At 32.0% G+C, this 16,097-nt stretch overlaps 1 protein-coding gene across 1 annotated transcript in view; it reads left to right on the top strand.

Annotated features, from left to right (window-relative positions):
* CSMD3 (CUB and Sushi multiple domains 3) overlaps nucleotides 1-16,097 on the top strand; it is a 1,093,095-nt gene that overhangs the window by 804,135 nt on the left and 272,863 nt on the right. Inside the window, exon 28 of the mRNA XM_033126920.1 lies at nucleotides 8,252-8,443. Coding sequence (XP_032982811.1) covers nucleotides 8,252-8,443 — 192 coding nt within the window. The remainder of the gene's footprint in view (nucleotides 1-8,251; nucleotides 8,444-16,097) is intronic.

The raw sequence follows: 16,097 nt of genomic DNA, 5'->3' as shown, positions 1-16,097 counted from the left end.
ATTATAAATAAAACTTCAGCATACACTGAAGTGACTAATTATAGTTTTGTTCATTCATTGGTTTTACAAATATTTATTTAATGAGCTATTTTTAATTATTGTGGGAGAGTCTCCTTGTTTTCTTACATATTCAAACAATTTATTCCTTGGTTATACCAAAGGTTGATCTGATAAAGTCATCTTACTTAATAAATGTAATTAACTCTTTCAGTGGATTTAGATAATTGGTGAAAACTGAGGGCATTGTAAAAAAAAAAAAATCCTAAGTAATGTTAATGTAAACTCTCTCAAATTAAAGCATAAATTTTTTTAATGCATGCTAAGATATGCAATTATATATAGTTAGCATAAGAGCAACATATCTTATACAATTGTTTCTAGTATATACAATAGGTAGTTATGAAATTGTATTACTTCTACATGTCTTTTTTCACATTCTGGGTTATGCACCCATATTATTAAGAATTATTAAGAAAAAAACTGCAATGGATACAAGCTGTTTTGGGTAGAATAAAAAGTGTTCTGTTTTTTTGGGGGGAGTTTGGGTTTGGGGGGATACCTGTGGCCTCTAAAAGTGTAGGCATCCATCCTTGTTTCAACATAAGGCTTGTCTTTTTGGCTCATTGTCAGTTATCTTCTATTTTCTGTTTCCTCTCCTGCCTGTCTTTACATGAGGTATGAGGCTCAGTAATTTTAATAATAACCCAATTGTCTTAAAGAGGTTGTTTGGAAGGTTTTGATTCCTGTGTTCCCCTTGCTGTGGATAAGCTGTGGTAGGCAGAATACCTAAAAAGAGTTCTGTTTTGAAAGCAAAAATTTTTCATTACAAGTTTATTTCAAACTTATTATAATAACCAGATTTAAAAAAACAAAACAAAAACTCATTTTGTTATAAATAAATGCTACCGTACACGGTAAAATCACTGACATTAAAAATAAAGCAAAAATTACAAGATTTTGTATTTTTGCTGATGCTCATTTTTTTTCTTATGTCAGTAGTTTTTAGCTTTTATGGTGAACTGATTTGTAACAAAAGCATTTGTATCTAGGTATTATACTGAATTAAAAATAAATTTGCAATGAGAAATGTTTTACTTTCAAAATGGAACTGTATTTATTTGCTTTTTTTGACATGAATAGCATAGGAAAAATTTGTATACACAGGTGAAATTTTAATTACTTTTTTTTTTACATTTTTCTTTCTACAAATCTAAATATGAAAAGATTTCATAATTTTGCAAATGTTTTGGACATGGTAAGTTGAGTCTATTAGAGAGACAAGTAAAGAAGTTAAATGGGCAGTTGAATAGAATGGTCTGGAACTCAGGAGAGCCATTAAGTTTAAAAATATAAATTTGGGAGGGATTAAGATAAAATGAGTTTTTAAAACTGTGGAATCAAAAGAAATTATCCAGGGAGAATTGTAGAAAAAAGAGAACAGAGCATTAAGGATTAATCCTTGAGGTACCCCATCCCTCAGTCATGAAGTTAAAAAGGTAGAGATGGCAAAAGATGTGCTTGAAGAAAGAAGGTATGATCAGCTTTAACAAATGTTGCTAAGAAGTTTCTGAAAAAAGAAAGCATAAAAGTTACCATTGGATTTGGCAGCCTAGATTTAACAAGAACAATTTAGTGGATATATCAGAAGAAAGACTGATGATGAAACTGGAGACACTTGTACAAAATATGTTCCTGGGGAGAGATGTGTACTAAGTTTCCTACTAAAGAAAGGAGAGAAATGGAAAAAAAAAAAAAAACAGTTGGTAGAGGGTGGAGGTATAATGAGAGTTCCATTTGATTATTTAAGATGGAAGATATAAGCCACATTTGTATAATATTGCGAATGACCCAGTAAGGAAAGAGGAACTTGTGATTCTGAAGAGATGAGAAATGCTACAGATGAGGTTCTTGAGAAGTAAAGAGGATATAACACCAGCATCACACAAACTAAGGTTGACCTTATGTAGAGTAAGGGTGCCTTCTCTAATGCAGCAGGAGATACCAGATAGATTCCATGGTGGTAAAAAGAGGGGCTGCCTATCTTATGTCTTCTACTCTCTCCATGAACTATAAGGAAAGAAATCTGACAAGAAGAAGAAAAGAAAAATGAAAAAAAAAAAAAAAAAAGGAGTGGAATGTCCTTGGTATTATAAATACTTAAAGAATATAATTTGGAACACATCTGACACAATTTGGCCTGTATAAGTCCAATTTTATTTTTATTGTTTCTAATAATATCAACAAATATAACCTTGAGTCTTTTTTTGTTTCTTTTTATGGTGAAATATCAGCAGCAGGAAATTTTTGTGTGTTGTGAAAGGTTATAAACGGCTAAATATCTCTTGCGTTTTCATTTCAAACTAGTTCTAATTCTTTGTTAATTCTTTCATCAATGAACAACTGGCTAAGTTCTATTAGTAGGACATGACTTTGTTTTGTTTTATATGGTAATGGGATAGGTTTGTGCTGAGACAATTTATTGTTGTGTTAAGAGCCCAGCTGTTTCTTGAGTTAAAATCCCCACTCTGCTAAGAGCACGCATTTAACATCACTAAGGCTTTGTACCCATTTAAAAATGGGTATATTTAATAAGGATTTTGTGTTTTACCTTTATAGTATAAATAGCCAAGTCTAGACAAGTGTTTCCTATACTATATGTTCTCATTAGAGACAGTAATCATGATTATAATCATTTTATTGGTATATATTCTAAATTAACTGCCCTTCATATTGAACAACTATATCTCTTTCTTAGATACATTGACTTTATTCAGTTTGACACAATTTATACCAAAGGAGTCTTGTGGATAAGACAATAATGTTTATATCTGTGCATTTTTTAGTAAAAAAATAATTACACTTGAAGTTAAATGCTGTAAATGTATAGGTTTTTGGACGACTCCAATCAGTATGATAGAAAGATAGTCACTCTTTTTTATTTAAAGATAACATTTAAAGATTAATAACATATTTTAGAAATTTCAATTTAACTAATCATATCATCTGAGTTGTATGTTATTGAGTTTAAGTAATCACATTTTAACTTATATAGACCACACTTTAAACACTTGTTATTACAGAGTCTATCAATTTTACTTAAGAAATGTCCCTTGGGTATCGTCTCAAGTCTGGGGACGATTCCCTCTTTGACTGTCCTAAATAATGTGTGATGTTGGGAAAATTTCTTATCCTTTTAAGCATCAGATTTTTCATTGGAAAACAATGGATAATAGTACCCAACTTCTTGTGAATCAAATGAGGTACAGCTCATAGTACAGTGGTTTTTCAAATAGTAAGTGCCCTATAATAATTACATATTAATAATATTAGCTACTCACATACTCTCCCATTTATATGCCTTTTCCCTCTGACTATTGTGATTTCTACTGAATAATCAGCTTGTATAGGGAACACAGTCTATAGCTGTGTGACAGACTAGCCACTTGATAATTCCTATTCTAGATTAACCAAAATATAAATGGCCAATACATTTGAGGAAAAGGAAAAAAAGGAAAGGGAAATCATCTTTTATTGTCAATTTCATAAAGTTTTGTAAGTGAAATACAAGTTACATTTGGATATTATAGGATATAAGCACTTTCCAGAATGTTCCTTTCATGATATTATTACAAGGTTGTGAAGACACTTTGTTGGAATTTCTGCTTACTTTGCATATTTGTGTTTGGAAAAATCAGAAATGAATGGCAAATTTAACCTAATAGAACAAATACAGATAGATATTCATTTTATCAATTAAATCTGAAACAATTTGAACTAAAGAAAACAAGGAAATAAAAATTACCCATGTTGATACATTGATGATAAATATATTATTTTCTGACATATATATTTTTTATTATTATATGTTTAAAATAGTTGATAAATTAAAATGCTCAGTTACAGAAAAAGTCTTTATTCTATAGAAACATACTTTATCTTGTTCCAGAACAGGAGAGAATAGAGAGGATCAAACACCTACTTGAAAACATATATAACAACAAAAAGAAAATGCAAATAAGAAATATATGTTTTGAAAATTGTATGTTCCACAAAAGTGAAAAATGAATACCCAATAAAAATTATTAATCTATTTTACATATGTGACTAATACTTTAAGTTCTAACATTACATAATTGCTTTTTTAATCATCCTAATTATGAGAAGTTATTTCACTCCTAAAGGAGATATAGCATGGCTCCTTAAATCATGATTTATTTAATTCAATGGCTACAGTTTCTATTAGATACAGAAAACAAGAATGATTGGTGGTAAAATTATTATAATTTTGTCTACCCACAATCACAGAGTATAACCGTTACGGAGATCAATCTTTCAATAAGAAAAGAAAATAACATAATAGTATTCACACCAAGTAATTGTTCCTGTGTATATTTGACTAATTGCTTTTAGAACTGAAGCAATTTTAAGAGAAAAAAACTTCTTTGGTCTTTCATTAAATCCCATCATTCTCTACTGTACTTTGAAATCTTGCTACTAATTTGTTTATTAATTAAGAGAAAAAGGAACAATAGGAGTTTACTATCTTTCTTTCTCCAAGACAACCAGACCAAAGGCAAATGCATATTTACACACAATATATCTTATTTGTCATTTAAAATATTATACATTAGCTTATTTTAGTTACTTGGTTCCGCTTTCAATCTTTAAGCCGGTAAATCCAACAATAGAGCTAAACCACGTTTTTTCCCTTCAAACTGAGCTAAGACAGGATTATACCAACTGCTTTCATTTGGTGTGTTTTTGTAACTTGTTAGATGTACAATTTTTCTTTTGAGAATGTTGTTCTTAAGCTTCAAGCTTCTTGGGGACAGAATCCACCACATGGCAAGCCTCAAAAAAAAAAAAAAAGTTTTTCGTAATATTTCATGTTATCACTATTTTTGCATTTAAAAGCCATAGCATATATCACATTTATGTCACTTCTTTTCAACAAAAACATCTTAAACAAACATCACTCCACTTATAAATTGTAAAACCAATCTACAGATCAATTTTAGGTTGGTGGAAACTATCCTAAATAGTTGGTGGAAACTATCTTATAAATATTATAAAATTATAATTGCTCAGACCCTGTGATGCATGACAGATGCTCTGATAAGGAACAAGGATGGGTATTACAGAATAAATTCACTTAGAAGTTGGAATCAAGTCCTTACCCCACTCCCCTTGATATTCTCCAATATGAATTTGATTTTTTATTAACAATTAAAAAGAAGTCTCTCAAAAATATATTACTCGTATGAAAGTAGATTTAAATATTTTTTAAGGTGGATTCAGATTATGCCACCTGTAGCTTTTTAATTTATGGATATAATCTCTAGCTTTTTCATAGTTTCTTAATGGGGTTTATTATTTTATTTTGTTTAACTAAGGAGAGAAATTGCATTTCTGGAACAGTTATGGATAGAAGAGGACAGTCTAGTGTAACATTTAAGGATGTGTTCTGAATTCAGACAGACTTGGTTTCAGATCGTGGTTCTGTAGTCTTTAGTTTTTGTGATATTTGACAGGTTAATCTACCTAAACCTAGTTTTCTCACCACTAAAATAAGGATAATAATGACAATTGACTCCTAAGATTGTTAAGAAAATTAAAGGAATTATACATGTATTGGCCTATCCCAATGGCCTATCCCAGGCCATTGCTCTGAAACACTAGTTTATCGATAAAATGAAGCAAAACTATGACTTCTGATTATATACCAGGGGTGCCAAAAAATGTATACACATGTATTCATCTTTTTGTTATCGGTATATATTGAATATTACAATTTTAATAGTTTTTTTCTTTTCTTAAAATGTGTATAGATTTTTTTTTGGCACTCTATATAAAATGATACATAGATTTTGTTTCTTTTAATTGGTAAAAATGACGCTTGCAGTCTACATTTTTAACCCTATTAAAAATGTAACCTTTTATGAACATACCCTTTCAAAAAATAAATTTACCCTTTAAAAAATGTAAATAAAATATATATGATCAATTCTTCTGTTATTTCTGCTGCTTTTACTTGATATTGGCTTATTTATACATGCCACCAATATCTTTTTTTTCCCTAAGTTCTTTAAGTGATATGGTCCTCTTGATTTCCACACAACTTTGAGTCAGAATATTACAGTAATATGTGTAGATTCTCTGGTTTCTTTGTTGTTATGTGTGTATTAGAGAGATGAACTATAATAAATATGTTGGATGAATTAACAGATTGATTAATCCATTCATCTGTCTGCCTCTCTACATATATATCTAAGGGATGTATACAATTCAATCTGTTAATCAGTACCAACACTATACAAAATAATTTGATTTCTGTTCAGTTCTATTTGTGTCTGTTCATTTCTTCTTTGTATTCTTAGCACATAGCACAATGCCTAGAATATATTAAATTAGTAAGTGAATAAATGAATGAATGTCAGTTATGTTTCTGTGATCCAGCAGTTTGTGTCATTAATATGCAATTTAAAACATAATTTGTACAAGTGCTGAATTCTACGTTATGAATATAGTTTAACAACAGTTTAAATGGAAATTTTAATAGCTTCTTTGTCTTGATACTTAATTAGCATATGCTTTAGGGTAAATCTACTTTGTGATCATTTAAAATAATATATTGTTCCATTAACCAGAATAATTAGAGTTAACTATTATTAAATGTGTGATGTACTGTGTATAGAAGAGTGATTACTTTACTATAGTCTCATACTACTCTCCTGTCATAATATTTTTAACTTTTTATTTTTAGATAATTTTAGATTTACATTTATGTATAAGAAGTAGTATAGATAGCGCCTCTATACTGTTCACACAGTTTCCTCCAAATAACTTCTTGCATAACTATAGCATGATCTCACAAGAATATTGACATTGATAGGATTCACCGATCTTATTCAGATTTTACTAGTTTTACGTATACTCATTTGTGTATTTGTGCTTATTTAGCTCTATGTAGTTTTGTATGACCACCACCCCCACAGTCAAGATGCAGTACAGTTCCATCACAAGGATCCCTCATGTTACTCTTTTGTAGCCACAGTCACCTTCTTCCATCCCCTCCCCCGACAACCTCTGATAACCACTAATCTGTTTTTTCCAACCTCAGTTTTGTCAATTCAAGAAAGTTAACTTTATTAACCATTGTCACCCCAATAAACTAATAAAATAAAATAAAATGAAAAATAAAGTTACAATAAATAAAAAAACAAATTATATATAGAGTCAACCAGTATGTATGTAACCTTTTGAAATTATATTTTTTCACTTATCGTAATTCCCTTCAGATTCTTCCAAGTTGTTGTATCATTATTATTATTATTTTTTATCACTGAGTAATATTCTATGGTATGAATGTACCACAGTCAGTTTAATCATTCACCTTTTGAAAGGCATTTGTGTTCCTAGTTTCCAACTATTACAAATAAAGCTATGTGCATCTGTGTTCAGGTTTTTATATAAACATAAGTTTTCATTTCTCTGGGGTAAGTGTGCAAGAGTGCATTTATTGGATTGTATGGTAAGGCCATGTTTAGTTTTGCAAGAAACTACCATACTTCTTTTTAGAGTGGCTATACCATCTTACATTATCACCAACAATGTATGAGTGATTTAGTTTTCTCCAGAATCTTGTCAGCATTTGGGGTTACCAGGTTGTTGTTTTTTTCGTTTGTTTTTCGTTTTTGTTTTTAGCTGATTTGATAGGTATGTAGTGCTATATCATTGTGATTTTAATTTGCATCTCCCTAATGGCTAATGATGTTGAACATCTTTTCATGTGCCATGGTATCCTCTTCACTGAAATGTTTTTTGCTCATTCTGTAATTGGATTTTTTTTTCTTTTTTCACAGCTGAGTTTTAAGAATCCTTTATATATTCTAGATACAAATCCTTCGTGAAATATATCCCATGCAAACATGTTCACACATTACTCATTCTGCAACTTTCTTTTCATCCTGGTCACAGTGTCTTTCACAGAGCATTTACTAATTTTAAGTAAATCTATTGTTTAGCTACTAAAATGTCATGCCCCTCCTTGAAATAAGTTAGCATTCAAATTATTTAACAACGAAAAAAATTAAAGTATTTATTGTGCAGATATTTAAAATTGCCCGAGCAGTTTTTAAGTTAATTTTCTAAAAGCGCATCAATATATGAAACATGCTAAACAGTAAGGTCTGGACTTCGGGATTGATTTTGGTACCATCAAAACTGAACGTTTGTTTCTATCTTTTGATAGGCTCTGTTGCCACTGCGTGTCGTGATCCAGGTGTTCCCATGAATGGAACTCGAAATGGGGATGGACGAGAACCTGGGGACACTGTTGTTTTTCAATGTGACCCAGGATATGAGCTTCAAGGAGAGGAAAGAATAACCTGCATTCAGGTAGAAAATCGATACTTCTGGCAGCCCAGCCCACCAGTCTGTATAGGTATGAATTAAAGAACAATTAAAATTTTATGCAAGTATAAAAAATGGTTACAAATGTGCATTATCATTAATTAAGAACAATATTCTAGAATAGGTATCTATATGAGAGTTCAAGATTTCAGAGGTCTATGAACCTCTGAAAAAAGTATAAAATTTTACGTGATCATTATTTTTCTCTTGAAGAAAAGTGTCCATAATTTTATTAGATTCTCAGTGGTTTTATGATACTTTAAAAAAAGTTAAGAATTGAAGCTCTTGAAAAATCCTGATTTTCCTTTATCTACTATATGAATGTAGTTATTCACTGCTTTTAATATTTGTAGAGAAGATTCAGACTCTACATATTAAATGGGACTTATTGATCTTTCCTCTACAATGGTTATTTCTTCTAAGAAAGAAAATTTTATCAGAACTTGTGTTTGACTTTCAAAGCTTTGACTTTTCATTCAATTCATGTGTTCTAAAAGAATATCAGTTCTTATTTTGATGATCTAAGGATTTGCAGTAGCTTGCTCCATACTTCGAACTGTCTACCTTGTATCTCCATGCTCTGTTCTTGAATCCCCTACTTAGACTTTAGAAAATTACAATATGTATTATTTTTCTTTAGGTCTGAGAAAAATTTAGAAATACCACCTTTGGAATAAACCAGTGAGAAAACCTGCTATATAATCTTTATTTTTTTAAATGTCATTAGATGTTTTATATTAAACTAGTTTAATCTCAAACCTTTTACCTGAAGTGTTTTAGAATTAGTCTCATCTTGAATTTATAACACATTTTGACCAAAGTATTTTGTCTGTACTCAAAATTGTGTTTCTCTACATATTCTCTTTCTTACTACACGGGAAGCAACTAGAGAGAAGATTCTCTTGCTTGCTCATCATTGTGTTACTTATAATATTTAGCACAAGAAAAATTAGCACATTTAGGAGAGAAAGCCTTATTTTTATTTACATATATTCAACTCATAAATACATTTAAATAATCATTCATAGTATTGTTATGTTTTTGTGTTTTTGTTTTTATTTTATTTTAATTCAAATGGTAATAAGAAAAGAGCATTTAGTACCTCAGTCAGAAATAAACAAACTCAAGGACTCAATTATTTAGATTTTTTTTTTACTACACCTTGTAACTTCTTATGCAAGAGTTGCAAACTCAAAATTTCTGGGTCATTCAGTGTTTCCTAGGCATTGTTCTTGACATCGGCGCGCACACACACACACACACACACACACACACACACACACCCAAAAGCTCAAACCAGCTAGCCAGGGAACAGACAGACACTCAATTCTAGACTTCTGTGGAAAATGTGGCAGATGACAAGGGACAATCATATTAAAGAGATTTTTTTTTTTAAGTACAAAATAAGGGCATAGCTTGATTTAGTTAAGATTTAGCTGTACCTCTCTTTACACTTCATTAATTCTGTTTAGATTTCTTCATCTACCATTGCAAGATTCTAAATCATCAAATATCAATTAATTCATATTTACCATAACTTTAATTCATATAAACAAGGAAAAAATACTGTTAAGAAACATTTTCAAAGAAAAAAAAGACTGAAACAATGAAGTTTTCATTTGTTTGTTTACCACTCAGTTAACTAACAAAGTCCCATTAAATTAAAATGCCACATTCCAATTAATTGGAATTTGACTGAGTATGTCATAAAGAGACTCTTTCTTAAAGAGGAAATGTTAAAACAGCACAGATTTGCTGTGACCTTCTTGCTTTATTGTGATTCTTGGACCTGGTTAAAGGGTGCTGCTTATTAGAATTATTGGGAAGACTATATTGTAGCAAGTGTTTTTATGTTTAGTATCCTAAAATATTGAAAAGCTTTATACTGAAATTCCAGAAAATACTAAATTACAAAACATAAAGAATTAAAGAGTTTAGAGATAAGCTGTTACAAAATTCCATTTAAAGACAAGACTTTAGCTAGCAAATCCTAATTCTAGGGAAAAAAAAAATGTTGAACAGTAAATCATACTTAAATCGAGCAGGTTGGGGAAAGTTCTTACACGGATTATGATGCTGTGTATTATTTTTTGGTAGGAAAAGATAGCTTGAAGAGAGGATATGCATTAGAGCTTCTCTGAGGAAGAAAATAACCTAAAAATAAAATGTCTAAAAAATTGCTAAGACTGCAAGAAGCTTGACCTCTGAAACTGATAAGAAAGAACTCCATGATTGGAAACACTGTGCCAAAGATTAAACCCTGAACTTTTTAGAAACTCCATAAGTCTGTCTCAAACCCTGGAGCGTAAAGCAGTTTGCTTGCATGTAGAAGTAGTCAGCCTTATAGCAAGTATCAAACAGAAGAACGTCACATTTAAGAGAATTAATATAGAATTCATTCCAACAAAATTGACAGTGTGAAGATGACGTTGACAGTGCCAGAAGGAAAGTAGCAGCACTCATTATGAAGATAAATAAAGACATTAGTGTGGGTAGGCTGTTGAGAAAGACAATAAACAAATAAAACGTAGTTGGGGTAAAAAAAATTAAGAAGATTGTAAAATAATTATCAATAGTTGTCTGTATAACTGCCTCACAAGAAACTATCCCCAGAACAAATCATTAGTGTCAGAATTCCATAGAACCTAACTGAAACTTTAATTCATAAATCTATTTGACTTAAGGAGAGTCTTATTCTAAATGCTTTATGGTTAGATGCATAAAATAAATGTTTTCCAAATGGTATTTAAAGTTTTGGTATATTTAAAGCAAAGAGAATTTTCTTTATTCACAGTGTTTGGGATATACAAATGTCAGATGTCTTTGTTTGTCTTAATGGCTTTTGTAGATTTTCAGAATCAACTACGGTAAGGAAATACAGCGGATGTCAATGTAGGAAACATCCAAACCTGTAGAGAAGTTTTGAATTTATTTGAGCCAAACTGAAGACATACGCCAGGGGGCAAGATCTCAAATGCTCCGGAGAGTAACAGTTTTGCAGTTTCTTATATGCATTTGAAATTAAGGAGGGAACATAAGGAAGATTACATGGGGCTCAGAAAAAAAGCAAGGCGAGGATTGGATTCCAGGACAGTTAACAAGTTCTATGCTCTCTTGAGGGTTAATACCCCCTTCCAGGGGTATTACTTCTGGCCTTTCAAAGGTGTATTAACCTAGATGCAGGAGGACAATGACAGGGCTGGCTTAAAACCTTTCACTAAAGAAGTTATAGGCCTGGGGTGTGACTACTCACTATGACCTGCCCAGCTAGGAATTTATGATCAGATCAACCTGTGAGGTTACTCTCCACAGAACCCCTTTTGCCATCCACACAGGAAAACCTTGACAAATAATTTAAATAATAGAATTAAAATAATTTTTAGAGCATCTTATACCCAAATAATAATATAATCATAGAAAATATCCACTAAAATACTTAAAAATATATGCAACAGTTTCCTATATATTTTATGAGAAAGGATTAACACACATAAATGTATATATGGATGTGTGCACGTGTAAAAAATGTCTAACAATAAAAAAGGCCAATGTTCCCTGTGAAAAATAAGGAAAATTGAAACAAACAGTATTCTGCCATGCTCCTCCAAATTACATAATCCCACTACTTTAGCACGTGAAAAAAAACACAGAGAACACTTTGCTATCAGTTATTTCTTTTATGCATATATATACATATATATTTGCTATTATTACACATTTCTTTTCTTTTTCAAATTCACATAAGATTTTTCAAGTTCCAAAGGCAAAATATGTTATTTATATCAAAACTCATAACTGCAAATTAGATCATATGTTCATCGGTAGTCATCTTAACTATCTTCAAAATAAATACAAAGACCCACCAGCAATTCCACAAACATTTATGGAATGCATAGTATGTGCTCAATCCCAGGTATAAAATAAGATATAAGACACAGTCTTTATCTTATAGATTAGTGATGAATGCAGGCACCTTAATGGAATCTTTAAATAAAACATGGCAAGGGAAATAATGAAGATAGACAGAGCTGTCTCCAGATTGGTTTGGAGAGGGTTTAAACAGATCCCAGGTAGGAAATTTTTAGGAACACTTCCTAAAGCCAAAATGAATCTTGAAACATAAGAGTTATATAAATGTAGAAAAGAAAAGACATTTCAGCTAGAAGGAATAGTGTGGCCAAAGACATACTATGGAAGTAATAGGAAATATAAGCAGTTTGGTGGTATTTGCATGTACATGATGTGTCTAGAGTGGTGGTTGAATTAATTGGAAAGGTTGCAGGGGTCAAGTCATGAAAGCTTTGCTAGAGTTGAGGCATTATCTTTTACGTGATGTGAAACAACTGCAGAATTACATGCATGGGCATAGTATGATTAGATGTTTTCACTAGGGGAAAGACAAATTGGAGGAACCTAGAGGTGTGGGAAAAAAGAAGTGACGGCAGTAATTCTGGAAACAGATAAAGTCAGATCTAGAAATATGGTCGTAGCCATGGAAAGAAGAGATGAGTTGAAAAATATCTATGAGGACCTGTGAAGTAGTGTCTTGGTAGTTGCTTCTTGATGGATTAGATACAAGCATTCAATGAAGAAAAGGGAAGAATCTTATGCCGCTAGTTTAGGAATATAGGTGGATGATTACCATTAATCAAACAATTTGGGAACCCAAAAGAAGGAACAAAATTGAATTGAGGTTTGGATATGTTGAATATTCTGTGTTTGATATACTGATGGGCTATCAGGTAGAGATAACCAGTAAGCATTTGGGCAGAGGAATTAGAAGTAAGCAGAGATCTGATGGAGAAGATAGGAAAAAGGAGTCATCAGTGTATAAATAGAAAATAAAGTCAAATAGTAAATATGGTCAACAAGGAAGAATGTAATAGAGTGAAAATTAGAGACAACTAGGTAAGAAAATCAGGAAAATACCAAAATTATAAGAGGAAGTGAAAGAAGAAACACTGGGCAGTAAGAAGTATATATGAAGACACTAGAAGAAAATTGGAAGTGGAGTTCCAAAAACAAGGAGAGTGAATTTAAAGTGAAAGTCAACAGTTAAGAATGACTACAGATATGAAGAAAAAGATAAAGGAAGAAAAATCACCCTTATATTAGTCAACACAAAAGTCATTTCAGGGTGAGCTTAGACGCCTTTGTGTTGCAGACAAGGAGCTGAGGGAGATACAGCAATGGCTGCAGAGAGAATGAATTGAAAAAGACCAAATAAAAATATCTGGATCCCTAAGCAACAAAAAGGTTATTGTGTCTCTCTAAACATAATTTAAAGTAAAAATAAGTTTTCTCAGCATGAATACTTACTTGGGTGCTCTTATTTGAAATGTAAGAAACTATTTTTCCCCCATGATGACCTGCTTTACTAATCATGTCAGCCAACTAGAGGTAAATACAGCACATAGGTGAAGAAAGAGACAATGGGACTAGACCTTTTCAAAAGATGGAATTGTAAAATAAAGTATAGGAAATAAGTAAGGAGAGACTTTGATTAAAAAAATAATTGTTGCAGGGTTGGAGGATGGGGAGTGCTGTGACAGGGAGAGCAATGTGATTTTAAGATCCATAAGCATCCTTTAAGTGAAATAAGTCAGAGAGAGAAAGACAGACACCATGTGATTTTACTTCTATGTGGAATCTGAAGAAACAAAATACGTGAACAAGCAAAACAGAAACAGACACGTAGATATAGAGAACAAACTGATAGTTGCCAGATGTAATGGGTTTGGGGGCTGGGTGAAAAAGGTGAAGTGATTAAGAAGTATAAATGGGTAGTTACAAAATAGTCATGAGGATGTAAATTACAGCATAGGGAATATAGTAATAACTATACTCTATATAATTACAGTAATACTGTAATAACTAAATGTGGTGCCAGGTGGGTACTAGACTTATCAGGTGGAATCACTTCATAAATTATGTCTAACCACTATGCTATACACCTGAAATTAATATAAAGTAATACTGAATGTAAACTATAATTGAGGGGAAAAAAAAAAAAAACTTTGCAAGCATCTCAAGGGTTAGGAAAAAAGGATTTTTTTTTTTCTTTTTTAGAAAGTACACAAAGCTAGAATAAACCTAGCCTTTTATTGGGGAAGTGGGATGAAAGGGTGGCCAGATGGGCTAGAAGACCAGAGAATGTTGTACTCTCAGCCCAGCCTATCCCACGCAGGGGTTGTGTGCTGGCTTGAGGCTGAGGGGGTGCCCAAGTTCAGAGGCATAGAGGAAGGAGAGAAGTTTAACCAAAATTTGGTTACAGGCATTTTATTCTGGTTGATAAGTGAGGACAAGCAGTTCAGCTAAACCTCTGAAGAAAATAGTGGGAATTGCAGGGACTATGTCTGGTCTTGTCCTAGGAAAATGAGATGGGTTTATTTAAGGGATCTTATCTAAGGCCTGATAAGACATATGGGGAGGGGTCGTTTCTCACCCTGAGCTCATTTAACCAAACACAAAATGGTGAGGGGATTTCTTAACTATCGGGTAAAATTCAACATTTTCAGTTGAAAAAAAAAAAGGTGAAAAGAAATAGGTCGTAGAGAATTTTGTTTTATTTTTAGGATGAAAGAGACCTGAGGGGGAGAAACCAGAGAGAGTAAAGGAGATAAATGAACAAAGATTATGGAGAAGAAAGAGGAATTATGTGACCAGATTGAGGGTGTTATCCTGCTTAATTGGAGGGACTCTTTCTCCTCTGATTGTAGAAATATTCAAGAGGCATTGCCTTTGGAAAAGGGAGGACTACAGAAGTGAGATGTTTTCTGTCTAATCATTTGATAAGATACCACAAAAATATACAGGTGATAGGGAAGCAATGGTAAATCAATTAAGTCTGAGCAAACAAATATTCTCCACAGAGTAGGAGCTGAGGTCATCTGCTATGACGGAGTCACTGAGGCAAGTGTACAGAGGAGCGTGGAGAAAGGTAATAATAGTGGACACCCATAATTTGGATAGCAAACATTACCCAACTGTAATGATGATTTTGTATGTCTAGACTGAGGCAAAGAACGGAGATCTGCTTTGTTGCCAGAACCAAAATTTTCCTCCTTCCCAAGCCAGTTTTATTCTGTCAAAAGAATTCAGCATGCCTTATAACTGAATGGTAAAATGTATCTGAGTAAACTATAATTTTTAAAGAAGAATGCTGATGTGTTGATGATGTGTAGGAGACATCAAGAGATCATAAGCATCTCTCTCTCTTTCTCTCTCTGTCTCTCGTATTTATAGCCTCACTCCACCACCAATGACCTCCATATCTTAATTTCTCTATTTTTCTGAAGCTGGCTACTCTGTATATATATATGCACATATTTTTTTTATGATAAACTGTTTTAACAGACCTCAACAATAATCCCCTAAAGAATTTTTCTCTCAATTTCACTAATAATTTTTGAGCCTTTTCATTGAAGTGTTATAGAAACCTTTGTTTGAAGATAAAATAATAATTGTAATAACTGTCCATTTTTATTAACAAGTTAGGCAACTAACTAGAATTTAGGAATATCCTAGCACTCAATATAAGAGGATTTTATTGTAAAGTGCTGTAGGTTCTCAGATAAGTATCTGTTCTTGCTCATTAACTATATCAAAGTTTCTTCCTCCGTAAATACATTAAAAAAAAAAAAAAAAAGGTACCCAGAGGGTAAGGGAGGTGGGGAGTGGGAGAT

This window comes from Rhinolophus ferrumequinum, chromosome 14 (genome assembly GCF_004115265.2).
Source record: "Rhinolophus ferrumequinum isolate MPI-CBG mRhiFer1 chromosome 14, mRhiFer1_v1.p, whole genome shotgun sequence".
In the NCBI taxonomy this organism is placed as follows: Eukaryota; Metazoa; Chordata; class Mammalia; order Chiroptera; family Rhinolophidae; genus Rhinolophus; species Rhinolophus ferrumequinum.
The sequence above is the reverse complement of the archived record's forward strand: the minus strand, read 5'-3'. Positions and strand labels throughout refer to the sequence as shown.